At 43.7% G+C, this 23138-nt stretch overlaps 1 protein-coding gene across 14 annotated transcripts in view; it reads left to right on the top strand.

The window, feature by feature from the left end:
• The first annotated feature begins 257 nt into the window (after positions 1 to 257).
• The window catches only part of NRCAM (neuronal cell adhesion molecule), a 79055-nt gene continuing 56174 nt past the window's right edge, over positions 258 to 23138 (top strand). For 5 of the 14 annotated variants that reach the window (XM_039247236.1, XM_039247230.1, XM_039247231.1 and 2 more), the window contains exons 1-9: positions 258 to 445; positions 2722 to 2739; positions 5654 to 5759; positions 7801 to 7997; positions 9561 to 9683; positions 16434 to 16604; positions 17324 to 17380; positions 19467 to 19578; positions 22384 to 22568. In XM_039247236.1, coding sequence (XP_039103167.1) covers positions 340 to 445; positions 2722 to 2739; positions 5654 to 5759; positions 7801 to 7997; positions 9561 to 9683; positions 16434 to 16604; positions 17324 to 17380; positions 19467 to 19578; positions 22384 to 22568 — 1075 coding nt within the window. In that variant the 5' untranslated portion in view covers positions 258 to 339. The remainder of the gene's footprint in view (positions 446 to 2721; positions 2740 to 5653; positions 5760 to 7800; positions 7998 to 9560; positions 9684 to 16433; positions 16605 to 17323; positions 17381 to 19466; positions 19579 to 22383; positions 22569 to 23138) is intronic. The other 9 variants (XM_039247237.1, XM_039247232.1, XM_039247234.1 and 6 more) reach the window with 3 other exon arrangements.

Here is a 23138-nt window from a genome sequence, read left to right as displayed (position 1 = left end):
AATTGGAAAACCGTAATGGGATGGCCAAGTAGATAGATTTTGCTCGACATCACTGCAAATACTTCTGACCTGATTTTAGCTGCCGTGTGAATAAATGACTCTTCCAGCCTCGAGAGTTAAATATTTAAACGTTAGCTCCTTTTTCGAGTTCGTGTATAATACAGAACTGATTTTCCGTGCTGCAGACCTGTCTCGATTCCTTCTTTTTTTAAAACACTATCATTCTTATCCTTTCCTTTTTCAGTTCCCTGCATGAACATTATTTAACTGTGCCACGCAAATCTTTGGCAAAAGAAGAAAAGGCAAGTCTGTCTGTGGGTCTCAGCAGGAGTTCAGCGAATGCAGCTTAAAATAATGCCGAGAAAGAAGCGCTTACCCGCAGGCAGAGTGGCCCTGATTCTTTACCTGTGCCAGATGATTAGTGCATTAGAAGTACCACTTGATCGTAAGTATTAACGTTTCAAAGCTGTTAGGCCCGGGAGTCAAAGCCTCCCCCCCATTTCCCATCACTGCGAGCTGTGTGAATGGAGAAGGTGTCTGTGTGATACTGAAGAGCTAATCAAAATTAATTTGGCTTTTACCTCCAGCACCTGGTGTTTATAAAGAGTCTCACCATAGAAATGGCCATTGAACTGGTCAGACCACTGTCCCCTCCCTATCATTATCTTTCTTCCTCCTCGGGTGCCTTTTGTGTACCGTGGGCGGGGGGGGGGGGGGGTGGTGGATGGAGGAGTGAATCGTGGGCTCTCCTGATCCTCCCAATAGGAGACTCTTGATTGAAGCAGCCGCACGAGAAAACTCTATGAATTGCTTTAAAATGGTCATAAGACTTCGGCACTTCTCCCCGCCCGGCCACTCCACCCTCTCCCTTCATGCGCTCAGAGCGCTCTGGAAAGATTGGGGGATGGTTTCTCAGCCAATCCCATGCCCCTTAGTATCCCCAGACTACCCATAATCCATTTCTCTTCATTCCAGCAAGGCCAAAGTCCCTTTAAATAGGAGTCTGGATGTAAGATATGTATGTGTCTTTTCTGCAGCCTAGAGAGAGATCTTGGGCTTAAAAGAGGTGATCAAAGACCAAAAGGTACATTTTGAGAATAAAGCAAGTCATCTACAAAGACACGATTTAAAATGGGACAGCCGGCCGCTCCTGTATTAGCCCCCAGCCCCCCAGCCCTTTCCTGATAATAGAGCGTGCGCTGCCTTCTCCCTGCCCTGGGCGGCCTGGTAATGAAAAATAAAGATAACGCTGGGTTCCAATCGGTCCCTTCTCTTACAATGGAAAGCAGAATTTCAGATTTGGACAGTTACTATACTTCAGATTCATCCTTTATTCTTGATCTGCGTGACCTCTTTAAATCCATTCGCTTCCTGACTAGGACATTGGCTTGGCAAGCTTTCCAAGGTGCAAGGAAGATAGTGCTTCCTTGGGGGCTATTCCACTGTTGGGAATGTCTTTTTTTTTTTTTTTTTTTTTGGCCAAAGGAGGTTGCAAGTGCCGGCGGGAAGACATTAAGAAGAGATGTGGTCTGCCCCACGCTCTAGCGACTCCCTTTGCTGTCCATCTGTAGTCTAATGGGTGATAAGATGCAACATCTCATTACTTATCTATTTATTTTCAAAAAAATATTTGTTCATTATTATTTACTTATCATTATTTTTCATTTTTCAAAGAGTATTCATTCATTGGCCTTCATTTCAGTTAATAAACAGAACAAAACCAAAATCGTCTGATTGGCTAGGGCCGGCGGACTTGCATTGCCTTCGTAAGCATTTGCCCTGACAGAGAGGTAGGAGGGAGACAAAAGCCCTTGAGAGAAATGGGCTTCTGTTCTCTCTTGTGTTAAATATATTCTCCCTGAATCCGACTGCCTAATCTAACAATCAGAGGGGAGCAGTCACCTACCGCTAACTCAATTACCGCTGCTAATGAAGAAGAGGCATCACCATGATGAAAAGAAAGTCACAGACAACCCAGCTCCTGTATTAACCTTTACAAGTGGCAGTGACAGGCAGCACGGCAGATCATTTGAATTGCATGCCAGTGTAATTTCTTCCCCGCCCCTGTCCCTCACACCCCTTCTGTCTGAACTGCTCCTTGATGTGGGCCCCGGCAACCCTTGGATGAGGAGGGATTCTGAAGCAGAAATATGTGACCAGCTGAGAAGTTCCACTACTAACTTGGAGATGAACCACAGAAATAGAAAGAAAAAAAAAAATCAGTGTTGGATTTGGTGCAGAGGGAGCCCCGTCATTGTAGAGCTGTCCCATTGTTAGGTATTATGACCACGTACATAGCGATGTCTGGGATAATAGGATCAGACGCAACACAGTATGTGACAACTCAGATTAATTGTAGATTTCAGCGATTTTTCAAATTGAACATAATTACTTGTCCAACACAACATGTATGGAATGGAATTAGCCATCCCTATTCCTAGAAGAATCCTTTCTTTTTTTTTTTTTTTTTTGCCTACAGCATTCCTTTTGTTCTTCCACATTTTATGCGAGATTGTGCTACAGGACTAAACAAAGCCATTACTGGGAGTGTCTTCTTTTTAGAACCTCACGATTTCCATTTTCACTGTACTGGTTTTTTAGGTCAGACCAAATAGACGAGATGCCCCTTTTATCTCCAGGGTTCTAACGTTCTTATTACTAACATCTGGTTTTCTTTAATCCTGTTTGCCCACTCACCTGCTGATATTGATGGGGAAAAAGCAAAACTTCTTGAAGACTGTAAGTGTCTTTCTATAATTACTAGGCAGTGTGAAAACTTGACCGTGTCTTTGTTTTTGAATGACTGCTGTGAATTGAATGCACAACCTTAGGATTTGTGACTAACGTCATTTTAAGCATGTGCATTTACTGTGGCTAAACATTGCTTTTAAATACCAAGAAGCAAGTTTAATATATTCCCTGCATGAATTCTGAGGACTCCGGTATTACTCTTTCTTTTGCCAATATTCTGCTCTACTAACTTCCAAGCTTGATTCGCATCTGATGTAACTCAATGAGAAAATTCACCACATTTAAAGGAAATTACTGTCTGGTTCTAAATGCCATGAAATGCTTGCTGGGCCAAAGGCATGTCTTTCGGTGTCGTTCAGAAGGTGAGCTCATGCATATGCTTTGCCCGAGTCAGCAGCTCGGTCCCTTGCCACACTTCTTTGGCCTGAGGACTGTATGGACCAGCGTTCCATCAGTATAATGGCCCAGTGAGTTTGCATACTGTGTTGAAGAGTCCAAACAACAAATAAGCAGCCCCGGCTCCCATCGTTTCCGAGTGGCTTGCTCTGAGCGAAACTTCTGCTATCTCTGGCAGTGAGTAGGGCAGCCTCTAGTATCTTCCTGAAACATAGTTTGCAAAAAAGAAATAGTTTTCAGGCATTTGAAAACCCTTTGAGATTGGATTAACCAGGAAAACCGAGTAAAATCACCTTTTGCCCAGTACTTCGAAGCATTCGTCCGTTGTCAGGTGACTGAAGCACTGTTCAGAGGCGTGTGTAAACTGTAAGGGCCTGGGAGTCAGGAATGGCATCTAACCAGCTCTGCTGCAGACACCCGGACACAAGTTCTGGGTTTGAAGCCACCAGACCTCTGTCGCTTGCAGAAAGATACAAGGAATTGGACGGAGGTGCCCCTAAGAGAGTCCCCTCATCGGCCACCTGGTGTGAAATTCCAGGCTTCTGTCCATCATCCCGAACTCTATACTCCCGGAGCCTAAAGGAGTGCTCAAATATGAAGCTGGTCCAAATAATAAATAATTAATAATAAAAATAATAATAATAATAAATAATAAAGATGATTGTGACCCTCATCTACACACAGCTAGCCTGGACCACTACGGCATTGGCACGTCCTAAGGATTTTGCACACGTTCTTTTAGTTCATCCTGCTAGTGACCCTTGGAAGTAGACCCCACAGATAGCACTTGTAAGCCCCGTTTTCCCCGGAAGGAAACGAGGGCTCGCAGAAGTTAAACGGGCTTGAAGCCTCACTGCTGGGAAGAGGCAAAGGCTGATTCTTAACCCCCAGACCGAAGTACTAAGCAGCGCCGGGAGCTGATGGGGCAGCAAGAGTGAGGTTTCTTGCGACGTGGCAGAGGCAGGAACGGGCTGGGTGGGAGCGGGGGGGCGGGGGGGGGCTCTTGCTAAATGGAGGGGACGTGACAGTGCTGAGTATCCAGCGTTTCGTGGGCGCGCAGTAAGGAGGACAGTCATGAGCCCTGCTTTTCATCCATACTTTGGGTGTTATTTGGATATTTAGTAAGAGCCGGCGTTTTCGTGCCCGTGGGGGCGGACGGCGGCAAGACCAGAGACAAGACAAGCCGACAGAATCATGTTTGCAGATTTATAGGACATGAGGCGCAGAAGTGTTCAAGTTAGCCCTGGCGACACGTAACCGCAGTAAGGAGAGACCAGAGCAGAGGGCCATTACTAAGCCTCGGGAGATGCTCGGTTGGCAGGTGGAAGAGGTTTCAGGAAGCACAGAGCATGGGCGGGGAGGAAAGGGACGAACCAGAACATGAAAAGCTTAAATGATCTAGCTAAGTCTTCGTTGGGTGGAGGGGACTGTCCTGTAAGATGGTTAGTGGCACCTCTGGCCTCTCTCCAGCACATTGCAGTACCACTTCCCCGCCCGGGGGTGACAGCCACAGTGGTCCAGAGATGGCCCTGTGTCCCCCGAGGGGACCCTCGGTTGAAAACCATCGGTCTATGTAAATGGCTCCCCCTGGCATTGCACAAGGCAGTAGCTTCTACTGGGAGGCGTTGGTTCCCGTCTCTGCCACGTGCCTTCCCAGTCAAGCCATTTTGTTGCCCTGAGCAACATACGAAGTTGAAATAGATTATTTCTCCTTCCTTCCTGTTCTAACATTCTGTGATCCTGATCTCACACGAAGGACATGGTGATCTTACGAGCGACTTGAGCATTGGACGTGCAGAAAACCGGCTTCCTTCAGATTTAATGGTTCTGGGTCAGAACAATTTCCCCATACGATTTGAAAATGAATGATTGGATAACCCTTTGAAGAGCAAACTGGAAATGTTGCCTCCTGTAACAGGGCACTTCCCAATTCCACTCATCTTCTAAAGGAGATTGTTTTACCTTTGTGGCTACTACCTCCTACCTCCTGCCTCTAATAAGACATGCGAAGTGTCTGATTTAACCATTTTTAAATGTTAACTTCTCAAATTGATTTGTTCCCAATGTATATTAATTTCCATTAGCACACTAATGAACTATAAGTCAGTTACTCTTTCCTAGGAAATGCCCATTTACCTCCTAACTTAAATTTTACTGAAAAGCATCATTTGAGCTAAAAAAAATCCGAGGAATTTCTCATTGTTACATCAGAAAAGAAACTGTCTTGATATGAAGCTTGTCTTGGTGACTGTCTTCCCAAACTTGCAGTGGGGAAAATGGGCTCTGTGAGTCCATACAAAGTCACCAAAAGGAAGTTGTGGCTTGATGTCAAAGTTTTAGGAGACGTTTAGCCAAAAATCTAATGAGGTATGTGCTGCCATCGTAGAAATTGCTAAAAGCGTTTGGAGTGTATTTCGTCTAGGGTAGGCGATTTTGATACCGACGGAATGATTTTTACGATGATCTTAAATGAGTTCTTTACATTATTCTTCTTTCTACAATCAAGTGGTACAGCCTCCAACTATTACTCAGCAGTCTCCAAAAGACTACATTATTGACCCTCGAGAGAATATTGTGATCCAGTGCGAGGCCAAAGGGAAGCCTCCTCCAAGGTGGGTGTGCTTTCTGCTCTGTTACACAACTGAAAATAAGCACTGCTGTTCATATTGAAGTTAATTTCAGGTCCTGCCTATCTCTGAAGTATCATGTGTAAGTTCATGCTTTTGTCTTTCAGATGAATTAAAGTCAGGGTGTTCTTCTTGGAAACCCCCTTAAATTCCATTTCTGTACTCACACCCCTTGCAAAATGCTCACAAATTGTAGCGAGATGTGGAAGAAAGCCTTCTAATGGCTCTCTGGCCCTGATAGCATGGACACACCCATTTTTCCTCTGGGCCTTAGTTTCTTCAGCTTTAAAATAAAGAAGTTGGGTCTGATGACTTCAAAGATCTGTCCTTGCTCTGGAGAGGTCTATAAAATAGCCCTAAGTGGGTTTTCAGACTTGCAGGGCTCCGTACTCTGGATTCTCCATATGCATCTTGGCATGAGCATTGCACAGCGTTTTAGAGCTGGGAGAGACATGAGAGGTTATCCGGTACAACTAATAGATTTTATAGACGGGAAACTGATGCCTGGTAATGCTTGGCACCGTAGCCAAGGTCCCGCAGCCAATTAGCAAATACTCCCACTTGTGCAATAACATACGGGAGTTTTGGAGAGTTGGATTATTATTATTAGAATGTAATGTGGATTTTTAAGAAGGAAGTGAAAGTTTCTAGATTTTTCATTTCTTTACTTTTTTTTTTTTTTTGATGCTTATTTTTTTGAGCACCAGAGCATGAGTCAGGGAGGGGCAGAGAGAGAGGGAGACAGAATCTGAAGCAGGCTCCAGGCTCTAAGCTGTCAGCACAGAGTCCAGGGCAGGCCTTGAACTCACAAACCTGTAAGATCATGACCTGAGCTGAAGTCAGACACTTAACTGACTGAGCTGCCCAGGCACCCCTCTAGATCTTTCAATTCTGAGTCTGTTGCCAGCCTTACCCAGTTGTCACAGACTGGCACCTGAGAAAAAAATTATCTGGTAAATAGGTAAGTATGTCAAAAACATCCATCAGAGGTTTGCTTCAAAGCAGTCCGTTCTGCCATATTATGAGAAACCTCTAGCACCTGAGCCCGAATGTGATGCCGTTTCATGGAGTTCCCATTCCGTTTCACACTGATGTAATACTTCCTGCAAGGCAGGATTTCTCCACCTCAGCATTCAGCCGCATTCCCGGCCTCTGCCTCAGTGCCCTCCACCCACCACCACCTCCGACCCCTTCATGTTGGGTCAACCACTGACGTAAGGGTAAGCAGTGGGAAGGGAAATCCAAGTGATCCGGAAAAGTTTCGAGATTCATGCTTTGGTATGAGCATGGCCGCTATTGATCTGTGACTAGTTATAAAGGATTTAATTACATGGGTGCTGTGACTTCTATATAAGGCAGTTTTTTATATGAACAAAACTGAAAAGGAGGAATTTCAGTTGGCACCTTGGAATACTTCCCAAGGAATTTACAAAACCATCTCTAGAACTGAAAATTCTCACGATGTATGTTTTAGAGAGTTACCACTTTTGACAGCCAGCATTGAGAACACCACTGAACTCCTATTTCGCCCCCTCCTCCCAGCTCACACTTTTCATTTTGGTGACGTGAGGCTGGTCTGGTCGCTTCCAAGTGCACACATGGATTAGTACTTGGGAAAGCCTTTCTTGTCACATTTCAGCCCAGGGCAAAATTTTATAGACAGGTTATGAACTCTGTGAACAATGGAGTTTACAATAAAAATGCTAATAAAGCTTAAAGAGAGCGTGCCTGGGAGACCTACTTTCTGTATTTTCTTTGAAAAATGACAGGCAATTTGTGTGCATGATTTCCTTGAGACAGATTTCGGGTAGTTCTAAGGAAGACATGTACCTTAAAATGTATGGCCAGCACTTTTCTCCAAGTCACGACTCAGTGAAACATTTTAGGTACAGAACCTTCTTTTACTGAATAGTATAATCTAATCGCTATTTCTAGAAACCTACAGAACTGCTTGGAATTTGTTAAAGAGTAAGTGATCCTGCTTTTCTCGATTGTTAACAAGCTTAATCCTTTATGTGTTGGGTAGCTTCTCCTGGACCCGAAATGGTACTCATTTTGACATAGATAAGGACCCTCTGGTCACCATGAAGCCTGGCTCAGGAACCCTCACAATCAACATCATGAGCGAAGGGAAAGCAGAGACCTATGAGGGGGTCTATCAGTGCACGGCCAGGAACGAACGCGGAGCGGCCATTTCTAATAATATCGTTGTCCGTCCATCCAGTAAGTGAGACTTGTCCACCAAACAGGACCCTGTTTAGAAGGTGGCTCGGAGGCTCAGCACCGGTCATGTCACCCAGACCCTGTCACAAGAAAGCAGTGCCATCGATTGTAATACTCTTACTTTGTTTTGCATGAAAATTATTGCTCCTTTCCACTGTACCCTAAGTTCTTTAGCTCCGTGCTTTGCCAACCCAGGATGCCTTGTGTGCAAGTCCAGAATAAAACACCGGCGGTAAGAGAGGTGTTTCTTTCCTGAATTGATCAAATTATCAATTTCTCTCATATCTTACGTATGGATGAACTCCTGATAGCCAGACAGAAATAAATTCAGTATGAAATGGATAATGGGCAATCGACATTTTTGTTTCAAAGATTCCCTGGCAAGAGAGTGGCCTCAAGCCCTGATATTACTGTGAGGCTTTTTTTCAGTAGTTACTACCCAAAGTCTCTCAACAATGTGTATTTAAACAGCACATATTTAAAGAAAGGTAACCACTTGCAATTCTGGTCGCTTTAAAAACGGTTTCATTACCCGTGTTCATTATTGGAAAACATTACAAATAACAAAAAAAGAAATTGAAAAATCACTCATGAATCCTTCCACTCAAGCTAGTAACACCTGCTCTTTCCATGTTTTCTAGGTAGATGTGTATGTATACGTTCCAAATGAGCTCATTCTGAAGCACTATTTTATAACCTATTCTGACTTACCTGCGTATCATGTATATTCTCATATCAATCTTATAAACCAGTCTACTTAATACATAATATTGTATGATGCTCACAAGTGTATATACACAATTATTCAACAAATCTTTTGGCATTTGGTGTTCTCCATTCTTTTTTTTTTTTTTTTTTGAGAAAGTGAAAGAGAGATAGCACATGGGGTGGGGAGGGGCAGAGGGCAAGAGAGAATCTCAAGCAGACTCCGAGCTGAGCATGGGTTCGATCCCATGACCCCGGGATCATGACCTGAGCCCAAATCAAGAGTCAGATGCTCAGCCAACTGAGCCGCCCTAGCATCCCTAGAGTTTTCCATTCTTCTGTGAAGAACTCACTGTAGTGAAACTATTATATATCTTCTTTTTTTTTTTTTTTTTTTTTTATTTCTAGGAGAGAGAGAGAGACAGTGTGAGCAGGGGAGGGTCAGAGAGAGAGGGAGTCACAGACTCTGAAACAGGCTCCAGGCTCTGAGCCGGCAGTCAGCACAGAGCCCGACGCGGGGCTCGAACCCACGAACCGCGAGATCATGACCTAAGCGAAAGTCGGACGCTTAACCGACTAAGCCACCCAGGCGCCCCTATTATATATCTTCTTAATGATTTATTTAATAATACAGGCTTTTAAACATGGAATTGCTGAGTCTGCATTTATACTATTAATGGCAGTGAATGAAAATCATCACATTTTGACTTTTAACATTGTATTTAAAAATTCTTCTCTTGTTATCTTAATGCTCGTAAATTCTGAGTTATCCTTTTCCCCAAAGTTTGTCTTTCTTTCTAATGCTCTTTTTATTTTTCAATGCAGAAGTAACTTAGAAGTTATTATTTTGTATCGTAGGGTCACCGCTGTGGACCAAAGAAAAACTTGAGCCAATAACCCTTCGAAATGGCCAGTCTCTGGTCCTTCCCTGCAGACCCCCGCTTGGATTGCCACCACCTATAATATTCTGGATGGATAATTGTAAGTTTATTTTTTTTATTTTTTTTTTAGATAATTGTAAGTTAAAAAAATTTTTTTAAGTTTATTTGTTTTGAGAGAGCGCATGGGAGGGACAGAGGGGAGGGTGGGGAGAGAATCCCAACCAGGCTCTATGCTGTCAGTGCAGAGCCTGAATCGGGGCTCAAACTCACAAACTGTGGAATCGTGACCTGAGCCCCAAGTCAAGATAGACTGTCAACCAACTGAGCCACTCAGGCAACCCAGATAATTGTAAGTTTTACAACTAGAAACTGTCTTTCTTCAAGCTTCTTATGATTATTTGCTGTCCCAATAAACTGTTACCTCTTGTGATTCATAAAATGTTTGTAAAATGTGTCAGAGATGCTCAGGAGAATAATTACTCGTTGAAATAAGCAACATGTCATGTGCAGCATGATTTTCTTGAGCACCTACTGTGAACCTGGCACTGCTCTGCGTAAATCGAATTCCCTGCTTCCACTGAGCTCGTATTCTTTTTTTTTTTTTAATATTTTTAATTTTTTTTTTAAAATGTTTTATTTATTTCTAGGAGAGAGAGGGAGACAGCGTGAACAGGGGAGGGTCAGAGAGAGGGAGTCACAGACTGAAACAGGCTCCAGGCTCTGAGCTGGCAGTCAGCACAGAGCCCGACGCGGGGCTCGAACCCACGAACCGCGAGATCATGACCCAAGCGAAAGTCGGATGCTTAACCGACTAAGCCACCCAGGCGCCCCTCACTGAGCTCGTATTCTATGCAGCAGGAATGGCTGGAGGGTGGAGAAGGAAGCAGAAATAAATGCATTTAGAAAAGAAGTGCTGTGAGGAGAAACAAGCAATATTTTAGCTTAAAAGGGATGAGAGAGCGAGGCGGGCCCCTAACCGTCCAAGTGAAAGGGAAAGGTGTAGGAGCCCAAGGCAGGAGCAGCCTGGTGCCTAGAAAAGCCCGCAGGGCACGTCCCAGACTGAGTGAGCCTCGGGCGGAGGGTGACAGAGAGGGTCAGCGGAGTCCCGGGCTCCGGGCAGACGGCTCTGGCTTTTGCTCTGAATGAAGCACGGAGACCCTGAAGGAGTGACGTCCCTGGAAACTAAGCAAATACCACAGTATCCCTCCAGCTCCTGTGTAGACCACAGAGGGGGCAGGGGGGGGGCCAGGAGACCTGCCAGGCGGCCACAGCTGTCACCCAGCCGGAGCTGATCGTGACACGGACTCGGGGAGTGGCCATCAGCTGGGGACCCAGGTGGTCAGCTTCTGGGTATATTTTGGAGGTAGATCCTGCAGGATTTATTGGCGTCAGGGTGGGAGCATGAGAGGGAGTGACCAGAGATAACTACAGACTTGAACACTGAGCTGCTGGCAACAGGGAATCACCGTTTCCTGAAACAGCAGAAGCCCATCGGCAGGAAGGTGGGGGCCGGAGAGGGGGGGGACAGTCTCACACTATTTGGAATATGTTACATTTTTTCATTCAGTTTTTTTTTAATTTTTTTAATGTTTATTTTTGAGAGAGATAGTATGAGCATGAGCAGGGGAGGGGCAGAGAGAGAGGGAGACACAGAATCCGAAACAGGCTCCAGGCTCTGAGCTGTCAGCACAGAGCCCGACGCGGGGCTCGAACCCACGAACCGCAAGATCATGACCTGAGCGAAAGTTGGACGCTTAACCGACTGAGCCACCCAGGCGCCCCAGTGATTTCATATTTCTATATGTTATAAAGTGATCCCCGCGATAAGTCTAGTAACCATCTGTCACTGTACAGAGTTATTACAAGATTACTGGCTTATTCCTGGGCTGTACATGGCCTCCCTTGAGTTACTCATATGATTACTGGAAGTCTGTACTTCTTAATCCCCTTCGCCTGTTTTGCCCACCCTCCCCACCCCTCCTCCTCCTGGTAACCAACAGTTTGTTTTCCGTATCTGTGAGCTTCTTTATGGTTTTTTTTTTTTTTTTTTTTGATTCCACATATAAACAGAGTCATACGGTTATTTGTCTTTCACTGTCTGACTTATTTCACTCAGCATCATAGTCTCTGGGTCCATCCATGTTGTCGCAAATGGGAAGATCTCATTCCTTTTGATGTTGAGCGGCACTCCGTTGCACGGACACCACGTGTCTAATCCGTTCATCTGTTGACAGACGCTTGGGCTGGCTGTTGTAAATAATGCTGCGGTAACACGGGAGACAATAGATCTCTGCAGAGTTGCATTTCCCTTTTCCTTGGATGGGTACACAGAAGCAGAATTGCTGGATTGCAGAGTAGTTCCATTTTTCAGGACCTTACGTGCTGTTTCTGTGTTGGCTGCACCAGTTTACATTCCCACTAGCCATGCATGACGGGTCCCTTTCTCCTTGGGGGCCAACGCTCTTTTTTGTTTTTTTTCTGATGATTGCCATTCTGACAGGTGTGGAGTAATTAAAGCTGTGGTTTTCATTTACATTTCTCTGATGGGCATCTTCTCGTCTTTCCACTTTTATTTTATTTTATTTTTTAAAGTTTACGTATTTACTTTTGGGAGAGAGAGAGAAAGAGAACAAGCCAGGAAGGGGAAGAGGGAGGGGGAGAGAGGACCCCAAGCAGGCTGCAAGAGCACGACCTGAGCCAAAACCAAGAGTTGGATGCTTAACTGACTGAGCCACCCACGCACGTGCCCCTCATCTTCCCACTTCTAGGGGAGGAAACTGGGGCACAGAGAATGAAGTCATCCATTAGGCATGTGAATATCTGTCTACTCCGCCCCTGTCCTTAAGGGAATTTTTGTTTGCTGCCTCTCCCGCCTTCTAAAACCTCTTGTGCTAATAGTTTCTTAAAGGGAGCACATGGTTCCGCTTGGGGACCAAGAAACCAGGGTTTGGGATGCGAGGGGCCTATGAGGCCACCTGGAGGTGCCCAGGAGTCGGAAGGCAGATGCAGGGCCCCGGTCACAGGGCAGGAACGTTAGCACAGAGGTGCTCCTAGAGTTGGGAGGTGGGTGTGTCAACTGAGGGAGGGGGTGGGGGGGGAGAGAAAAGCCTGGGGTGTGGAGACCGGGAGCCCCCGGGAAACCTTGAGGAGAAGCCAGCAAAGCAGATGAGAAGGCGCAGCAGGCACTGAGGTAAGAAGAGAACAGGGGCGCCTGGGGGCTCAGTCGGTTAAGCGTCCGACTTCGGCTCAGGTCACGATCTCACAGTTCGTGGGTTCGAGCCCTGTATCGAGCTCTTTGCTGACGGCCTGGAGCTGCTTCAGATTCTGTGTCTCCCTCTCTCTCTGCCCCTCCCCTGCTCCCGCTCTCTCTCATTCTCAAAAATAAATAAACATTAAAAAAAAAGAAGAAGAAAAGAAGAGAACAAAGACCGAGCAGTGTCCTTGGGATAAAGTGAAGCAAAGTGTCAAGAAGACAGAACAATCAGCCATTTCAAAAGATCAGATAACTTCTGATCTGAAAAACAGCTATTGAATTTGGCAACACTGGAGATCACTGTTGACCTTGACAAGAGTCGTGTAGGTGGAGTGGTGGGAAAGAATGCAAAATATTTGTAGGGAATACAGTCTATTCTCAGTGATGTGATTTCCTCTGAATTCACAGACGGCACACATTACTGAAGAGAACACTTATCTCTAATATTTAATTGCCATTTTTGACTCTTATATGAAATTGCTCAGAGAAAATCTCACAACGAAGACCAAAATAAATATATAAATGCATAAATGAGGAAATGTAGCTTCCTGTTATTGCATTACAGCTTTTTTAAAATGTTTGTTTATTTTTGGGAGAGAGAGACAGAGACAGAGTGTGAGCAGCAGAGGGGCAGAAAGGGAGACACAGAATCCAAAGCAGCTCCAGGTTCTGAGCTGTCAGCACAGAGCCCAACACGGGGCTCGAACTCACAAACTGTGACATTATGATCTGACTCAAAGTCAGAGGCTTAAACGGTTAAGCCACCCAGGCACCCCAGTAGCAGCTTTTTAACAGGTTTAGAAAGATTAGATAACTAATCAAATGTAAATGAGTGGTGTGGGGCGTCAAAAATAACAGGATCCAAATGTCACTGCCCAAACGAGGCCCAATATTTGGTTTTTATTCGGAAAAGGTGAACTTTTCACTTAATAAGTAGATAAATACATGTAAAGTTTCAAAATCACAGGAATATGTGACTTTTTTCCCATGTTGCACTGCCAGCTATGTAATTTACATATAGTGTAGGCTGTTGGCAAAGCATCTGCACCTTTCAAATGAAATTGCACCTGGAATATGAGGGGAAAAAATCAGATTTGTATAGCATTCTTCTTGCAAGATGACATTAATAAGTTACTCCTATCTGCATGCATTTGTTTTCTAAGTATAAGGCAATGGGTAAGTGCTATCACCTGCTCAAAGTCCACTCCCTTTAATTTGATCTACCAACTCCCATCAATAATAAAATACAGGCATGAGAATCAGAAGAGAATAAATGCATGCTTGTCTTTAACTCTTTCTTTTCATTAAATATACCATATTTTCCCGAGTTATTTTTATTTATTTTTTTAATTTTTTAATGTTTTTTATTTATTTCTGAGAGAGAGAGAGCATGAGCAGGGGAGAGTCAGAGAGAGAGGGAGACACAGAATGTGAAGCCGGCTCCAGGCTTGAGCTGTCAGCACAGAGCCCGACGTGGGGCTCGAACCCACAAACCGCGAGACCACAACCTGAGCCGAAGTCGGACACCCAACCTACTGAGCCACCCAGGCGCACCCCCCGCCCGCCAAGTTATTTTTAAAACAATCCTTTCCGTAGGGACTTGTGGCTTATAATCATGAGTTTCCAACCACCAGTGAACCCCTCATGTTGACTAAGAACTTGTTTAACATGGCTAACCAGCATTCTTTCAAGCTCCGACTCCGAATTTCCCTGCCCGAAGGAGCTGCAGACTTTCAACCAGAATTTTGCATTTTGTATAACGTTAGGTGGGGCACTTTATGCAGGAGGACCCCCTGCTTGGCTCAGACTGGAGAATTCTGAAGACCAACACCTGGCCCGAGGCTGCGAGGATGGAAGGGCTTCCTAGTGCTCTCACTTTAGACGCACAGACCTCTCAGGACTCCGGGGACCGGGCCAGAAGCTTCAATATGTGTGTTAGCCAGCCCAGTGTGAATTCATATACTGTATTGGAGGCCCAACCTCCCGAAACCCTTTGCCTACTTAGAAAATCTTCCTTGGGGCGCCCAGGTGGCTCACTTGGTTAAGCGTCCGACTCTTAATTTTGGCTCAGGTCATGATCTCAGCTCAGGTCACAGTTTGTGAGTTTGAGCCCCACACAGGGCTTTGCATTGATAGCTGGGGGCCTGTTTGGAATTCTCTCTCTCTCTCCCTCTGTCTCTGTTCTTCCTCCGCTTGTGCTCTGTCTCTATTTCTTTCTCAAAATAAGCTTAAAAAAAAAAAAAAGACAAGAAAAGAAAATCTTCCTTAAGTGTGTGAGGCTGGACAGTTCCTTAACTGGACCTGAGGGGAAGTAACTGTTAAACCTGAACTTGGAAAGTCAGAACGCTGACTTGAAGCTCATTTAATCACAGAGCCCCTAGTAGGGCCCAGTGTGGTACCACGGCAGCAGACACAGCAGACCGTCTCTGCCCTTCTGGAATCTAAACCCTAGTGCACGAAGACAGGCAATAAACAGCACGCAGGGCAAGGAAAAGACATCATAGGGTAGAAGGTGATGTAAATCCGGAAAGAAAAAGTAGTGCAGGTGGGGGGGGGGGCTGGGGGGGGAGGCGCTCTGAGGAGCTTGTCTGCAGTCTGCTGTTAGTTGCCCGTGCGCTACCTGATTCTTCAGTGAGACCATGGGCTCCAACAGGGAGAGACCCTGGGATGCAGGATGCCTTGCGTGGGACCTAGCTCATGATTAAGTGCTCTCACGGTATTTGATGCCTGACTGGGCATGTAGAGGCAACCCAAGTTAACATTCTAGCAAGACTTTTTTTTTAATTATTACTTATTTTTGAGAGAGAGAGAGAAATCAGAGGAGGGGCAGTGAGAGAGGAAGACACAGAATCTGAAGCAGGCTCCAGGCTCTGAGCTGTCATCGCAGAGCCCAACGCAGGACTTGACCCCATGAACCACGAGATCTGGATACTTAACCAACTGAGCCACCCAGGCGCCTCTTCTTACAAGCCTTTTTAATGCATTTTCTAAGATACGTGTGTGTAGGTGTTTAATAGTTAGGGACTGATATAAATATTAGGAAGAGTCATGCAGATGCTTTTGTAAACCATTTTTTTGGTTTACAGTTGCTTAATGCACATGACTGTACAGTTCTCATCTCCCTGCTGCCCCCGCTCCAGAGAAATTAGGGTCTGGAAGGCTCCCCGGGAGTTTTCATGTGTCACGCTGTTGTTGTTTTTACAGTTATTTGCTTTTTTTTTTTTTTAATTTTTTTTAATGTTTTATTTATTTCTAGGAGAGAGAGAGAAAGAGACAGCATGAGCAGGGGAGGGTCAGAGAGAGAGGGAGTCACAGACTGAAACAGGCTCCAGGCTCTGAGCTGGCAGTCAGCACAGAGCCCGACGCGGGCCTCGAACCCACGAACCGCGAGGTCATGACCTAAGCGAAAGTCGGACGCTTAACCGACTAAGCCACCCAGGCACCCCTACAGTTATTTGCTTTTACTCAAAGAGCTTTATAGGGGGAAAACATTCCACTGAGGTTCACCAAACTATTCGTAGGTACATCTGTCTTGGTCATTTGGAAAGTGGCCACTCTGTGATGGAATGATCTGGATTTCCCTCTGCCTTTCTCCAGCCTTTCAAAGACTTCCACAAAGCGAGAGGGTTTCTCAAGGTCTGAACGGAGACCTTTATTTCTCCAACGTTCTCCCGGAGGACACACGAGAAGACTATATCTGTTATGCCAGATTTAATCACACTCAAACCATACAGCAGAAGCAACCTATTTCGGTCAAGGTGATTTCAGGTAAGAGCTCAGCGTCCTGAATCTCACTTGCAATGATGTTTACAAGTATGCATAAAATAGATGAACTATTAAATACTACTGACTTTGAAGTACAGGTTCATTGACTAGGAAACTACCTGTGTGTAGTTAGTTACAGAAGTGTTGATATATAAAGAGCACGCGTAACCTAAATACTGTGTTTTACATCCGTTACTGTTTCCATGATGACTTTCTGAATCTACTTGGTATCTTGAGCATTTATTTGTGTGTGCTTTATGCCTCACGATGCCTTTAGTTCTTAATTTTGTTAAAGGTTTAATTTATTTTGAGAGAGAGAGAGTATACCAGAAGGGGCGGGGCAGAGGAAAAGAGAGAGAGAATCCCAAGCAGCCTACATGCTGTCAGCAAAGAGCCCAACACGAGGCTCAAACTCACAAACCCATGAGATCATGACCTGAGCCGAGATCAAGTGTCAGATGTTTAACCGACTGAGCCGCCCGGCGCCCCATCCACGATGCCTTTGACTGGCAGTGCTGTGGCTTCAGTTGTGTGTTTCCAGATTACCGGTTGGGGGCAGCTGAGTGAATGAATCAGTTAGTCGTGTACAAGGTAAGAGTCTGTATTTGCTTGGTAGGGTAGCACTTGGTCAGCGAGGCTGTATATGTTTGCTTTTGTTGCCCAATACTTTTGTACCTTCTCCGCTCCTTCTTGCATTCTTCATAATATTCTGTTTATTTCAGTGGATGAATTGAATGACACTATAGCTGCTAATTTGAGTGACACTGAGTTTTATAGTGGTGAGTTACGGTGACTGTAACTGATATTTCTCTCCTCCATCGTAGAATTTAGTCCACTAACTTCACCTCCATAGCTGTTTAACCTTATATCCTCATGAAATTCCTAGTTACGTGTTTAGTGCCGCTAGAACAAATGTATGTTTTCTGGGAAATGTAGTTATAAGCGTATGTCATGTCGCTAGAACATTTTCCATGGTGTATGTATAATGATAGTTATTATCACTGTTTTTATGTAAAGCACCATTTCACGTGATTTGGAGAAAAAAACCATTCATGTATGTTCAGAATGATATTTTTCATTTTTTGTTGCGTTCACAAACCTTTATCATTAATGAAATAAAATGCATTAACCTGCAGAATACTAACTCATCAAAGTCTTAGTAACCGCTATTGACTAACATCAAGTAGACTTTGATAGTAAGTCATTACATTTCCTGTCTGATTTCACACGACATTTTCAATGTCATCTAATCAGCAATAGCATTTCCCTTAGTTTTGTTTAAAGCCGAGTCACTGTCTCCAGTGGAAATCATCTTTTTTAAAACAGAGCATTTAAGATTAAGGTTCTTTTAAAAAGAAAAGAATTTCATATCCTTAAGGGAAATCTGGCTCTCAGGTAGAGAGTCTATCCATGAAAATTGTAGTTTCTGGATATGGGTCCTTTTAATTATCTCTAAGGCAGAATTTCTGCTCTTTTTTTAATTTTTTACCCTTGAGATATAAAGTAAAAAATATTAAGTACTATCAGTGACCCAAGTAGGCATAACACAACTCCTGCCTTACTATTTCATTTTATTTATTTTATTTTAATTTAATTTAATTTAATTTTTATTTAATTTTCATATACTTCTGATAAAAATGGGCCTCAAAACCATTCCCAAAGTGATTTCAGAGACATAAGGTTTCCTCCACAATTTCTGAAGTCCAAGGAAAATTCTAAGTTCTCTCAAGTAATACCTTCCCTGGTTCTCAGTTTTTTTTTTTCTTCTGAGAAATGAGGTTAATTCATATATTACCTTTTTTTAAGTTTATTTATTTATTATTTGGAGAGGGAAAGGGTGAGCCAGAAAGGGGCAGAGGGAGGGAGAGAATCCCAAGCAGGCTCCACACTGTCAGCACAGAGCCCAATGTGGGTCTCGAACCCACAAACTATGAGATCATGACCTGAGCCAATGTCAAGCGTTGGATGCCTAACCGACTGAGCCACCCAGGCGCCCCTTATATATTACCTTTCACTCAGTTTTTGTGAGCATTAAATAGATAATCCACTTAAATAGTGTTGAAAACTATAAAGGGCTATAGAACCTTCAGATCAGTGTAATTCCTACTTTAAGAGTTTCTGAGAGGCCATCAGAAGATAAGGCCCCATTTAAGCGAGGTTTTCATAAAAAGGAAGATGGCGTGGGTGGATCACCCTGCGATCTCTGACTTGAGCCCTCTTTATTTTTTCATTGACAAAACCATGAAACCAGTTTCCATGTATTTGACATTCACTATTCTTAATTTATGGCACACAATTTTCCAGAGCTCTGTCAGTGGATTTCTGGTTTTGTTTTGTTTTCCATAAACCTTGCAGTTTGGGGGTCTTGACATTAAGACATCCACCACAGATTTTTATCTCTGGGATCAATCAGTGGACTTGACTATGATGTTGTTCCCACTGTAAACCAAAATCATAGTCACAGATTTAGAAACATCTAACAGATTTTAATTTTCCAGAATACAGTTAATTTTCCCTTCAACCTGAGCACGAATTTTCAGGGATGGCGAATTTGATGCTGTGCCTTTCCCCTCTATGTCTACATCTTGCAATTTGCCAACCCACCAAAGACTCATGAAATCCTAGCCCAAATGAACAGAACACACAAGAGTAGAATTGTCCTTACTATCGGTGCTGATGTAACCAACATTGCTCTGTTCCTCACTGAGTGAACGATGGCTGTTCGTAAGGCAGTGTGGCTGTGTAGTTTAACAAATCCCACAGTGTTAAGTAGTTTTGAAAAGGGATTAGAGTTTTAGGCAGTGAACTGTGTTTCTAGAAATACATATTCATAACTTTTAATCCATATGATTTTATTGTTTGCAGCCAAACCAAACAGAGAGAGGCCACCAACCTTTTTAACTCCAGAAGGCAATACCAGTAACAAGGAGGAATTAAGGGGAAATGTCCTTTCGCTAGAATGCATCGCAGAGGGCCTGTGAGTTGATGCTTTCTGTTGTGATGTACATTTCTTACAAAACGTGATAGACAGGTAGAGAGGCATTAATATCACAGCAAGAGGCACTGTCTTATACGCATTCCATCAAGCATCAAAAAAATTGATGGCTATTTTCAAAATAAGCTGTATGACTCTCATATTACCGAAATAGTCTGTTAATATAATAGTGTTCCGCCTGACATAAGTAGCCATGATTACCTTATGATGCTCTGATTATAATTAGGATGTATCACTTTGTCACTGTTGTGTAACAAACAACCTCAAAACTTAGCGGCTTAAAAACAATAGCTATTTATCACGAATCATCTGTCCACAGGTCTCAGGGCTGTTGCATAACGGGCGAGATAGGGGTATTTTAGGCTGAGCCTGCTCACGCACCTGCGAGTCAGCTCAGAGGTGGGTTCTCAGAGCTGAGGGTCTGCTCGTGGCTAGTAGGGCAGCCCTTGGCCATGAGTTTCCCCTGTCCCTCTAGGGGTCTAGCCCTGGCATATCATCCTAACTACAGAAGCACGCATGGCCTCTTAGGGACCTGGCCTCAGAACTGACACACCATCCCTTCCGCGCTTTCGAGCCACAGGCCTAGCTTCCTTGTGAGTGTCTCGTCTGTGCACACCTCAGAGCTGATGCCACTCCGAGAAGCCATGAGCCCTTGACGGGAATGGCAGAGAGGCCTCCCCTAAGAGAAGAGAAGAGAAGAGAAGAGAAGTTCTGTTAGGTACGCACGAGAGGCAAGTTGTAGGCCTGGCACAGAGCAGGTACTATTGATACGGGCCCGGGTGCTGGGAGAATTGAACGGAATCTCAGAACATCGGTGTGATCACATGTTCCGATCTGTGCTGTCCTTGACGGTGGTCACCCAGAATCCTCAAGTTCCTGCCCAGAGTGGGTCTCCGAGATACGGCTTCACTGTTCACTGTGGAAGACGCAGGGAGGCCTCTGCTGGTCACGTCGGGAAATCACAACGCACGCTACTCACTTCCTCCAGTAACTGAAAACTACCAGCCCCTTTTAAAGACCTAAAATATATATCTTTCCCACCAGAATTGAAAAACGAAAAAATGAAAAAGCAAAAAACAAACCTTGGAATTTTCATTATCTGGTGCTAGAAAGTGGTTTAATCTACAAACTCTAAACTTTGGGGAGTAAAGATACCCATTCTCATAATTTTGGGATTCTCCTTCCCACAAATGGTCTTTTATGTAAAAACTAAAATATGGTTGATATTTGGAAATTGCATAACACTTCCAAAAGAATTTTTTAAAAACCTTGGAATGTTGTAACACAATGTTGGAATGTGGGGCTCTCCTCATTTACAAGCCAATAGCTGTAGGACTCAGAATCAAATACTTCTCCTTCTTAACAGCTGCTCACTGGGGTAGTAAGGAAGCTTCCAGAACAATTCATGACTTCATTTGATGTCACGCTTCTATCCCTGTCATCCTCTCGCCTTCAGATCGTATGAGAAGCTGATTATCTCACGATAAAGAAACATCAGGATCAGATACCACATCTTCATTCATATATACATATATCTTCAGCTTTTCAAAATGATTTTACATTTTCTACCTCTTTGTATATTCACAGCATGTTTTATTTTAGAAGCCATTTCATCAGGCATATATGTTCAATTATTTATATTCAGCTACACAAACCAGATACAATTCTACAATCAATTAATACCACTTGCATTTCTAATGACAGATAATTGTGGTCTCCCTGAGGGCCTAGAGCTTTTTTTTTCTTTTGGTCTTTATCTTCCCAGCATACAACTTAGTGCTTGTTCTATATAGTTCAGTGCTTAGTAAATGTTCATGTCCAGTGGATTTTTATTTTACCCTCATGGAAATCTCGTAAAGTCACTAGATCAAAATTCTTCCCTTTTGTGGGGATATGTGTATAAAAGTTCATGGGCACAAATAGGTATATCAGCTCTTTCTCTGCATTTTTAAAATGTTTTTTATTTCTGAGAGAGAGACAGAGCATGAGTGGGAGAGGGGCAGAGAGAGAGGGAGACACAGAATCTGAAGCAGCTCCAGGCTCTGAGCTATCAGTACAGAGCCCAACGCAGGGCTTGAACCCACAAACCGTGAGATCGTGACCTGAGCTGAAGTCAGATGCTTAACCAACTGAGCCACTCAGACATTCTCTTTCTCTGAATTTTTAACTCTAGCTGATAAAAAAAAAAGAAAACCTCCGTATCATTAATTTCATAGTAACCCTTTTGATTGACATTTTCCTTCATGTACAATTTTTGAGTACTGCCTCATGGGTCAGAGCTTTGAAGAAAATAATTAGCTCCCTTCGGTGAAGTCACTTATGCCAGCACGCTCATTGAATCAGGGAAGTCAAAATTTGTGGTGCCCCATGATTAGCATAATAATTAGCATAGCAGCTTGTGTGAAAATAGTAGCTTATGGACTTCAATACTTCTATGGACTTTTAATGTTTATTTATTTTTTGAAAGTGGGAGAGTGTAAGCCGGGGAAAGGCAGAGAGAAGACAGAATCTCACTCAAGCAGGCTCTGTGCTGTCAGCCCAGAACCCAACATGGGGCTTGAACTCATGAACTGTGAGATCATGGCCTGAGCCAAGATCAAGAATCAGGAATTGGATGCTTAACAGACTGAGCCACCCAGCCCCCACCCAGGGGATTATTTATAAAAGGGTGATGCTGGCTACAATGTCTTTATATTTCTTATGATCTTTATACAAACTTGGGCAAAAATTCACAGTCAAAAGCAATTAGGTGAACTTCTTTGTTGTAACATTTCTTTCTCTTCTCAGGCCTACCCCAGTCATTTACTGGATAAAAGAAGATGGAACCCTGCCCATCAGTCGGACATTTTATAGGAACTTTAAGAAAACTCTACAGATAATTCAGGTTTCAGAAGCAGACTCAGGAAATTACCAGTGTATAGCCAAAAATGCATTAGGAGCAGTCCACCATACCATTTCTGTCACAGTTAAAGGTATGTCATTGTTTCACATGTATTGTTCTTGCCTTCATGAGAACTCGTAACTCTTCAGTTAAATACGCCTCTGATTATATTCTTCAGTAGTAATAAAAGTAAATTTATGTCAACATTCCCAAGACCTTGAATCTCTTCTCATTGCTATTTATAATGCATCTCAAGCAGGTGAAAAATTCTCTCCCTCAAATCTTTCTCACGGAATAATTCCAATTAACAACTGTAGAAAGAATGAGGGAAATCGAAAATCGCCATTAAAATCCCACGGTTATAACTGCTGAGACAAGAGCCAATAATGAAAGCTGAATTTAGTGGTTGAAACTTTAAGGAGAAATAGGGTATCTGCATAGCCTCAAAGTATTTCTTCGCCCACACACCCCTAAAAAATTAATTACTGAGGCAAATTTCACATACATCTACAAATTCTTTACCATTCCTTTGGGCAGGAGATGGAGGTGAATTTCCCTACTCTTGAGTGGGGGCTTTTAACAAATAGATTATGGAAAGCAGGTAAATTGTAACTTTACAGAGGAGAAACCGGGCAGACCTCCCTCACCTTCACCATAACGA

The sequence above is a fragment of the Hyaena hyaena genome, unplaced genomic scaffold (assembly GCF_003009895.1).
Source record: "Hyaena hyaena isolate Hyena2069 unplaced genomic scaffold, ASM300989v1 scaffold_294, whole genome shotgun sequence".
Classification (NCBI taxonomy): Eukaryota; Metazoa; Chordata; class Mammalia; order Carnivora; family Hyaenidae; genus Hyaena; species Hyaena hyaena.
This window is presented reverse-complemented; position numbering and strand designations above follow the sequence as displayed.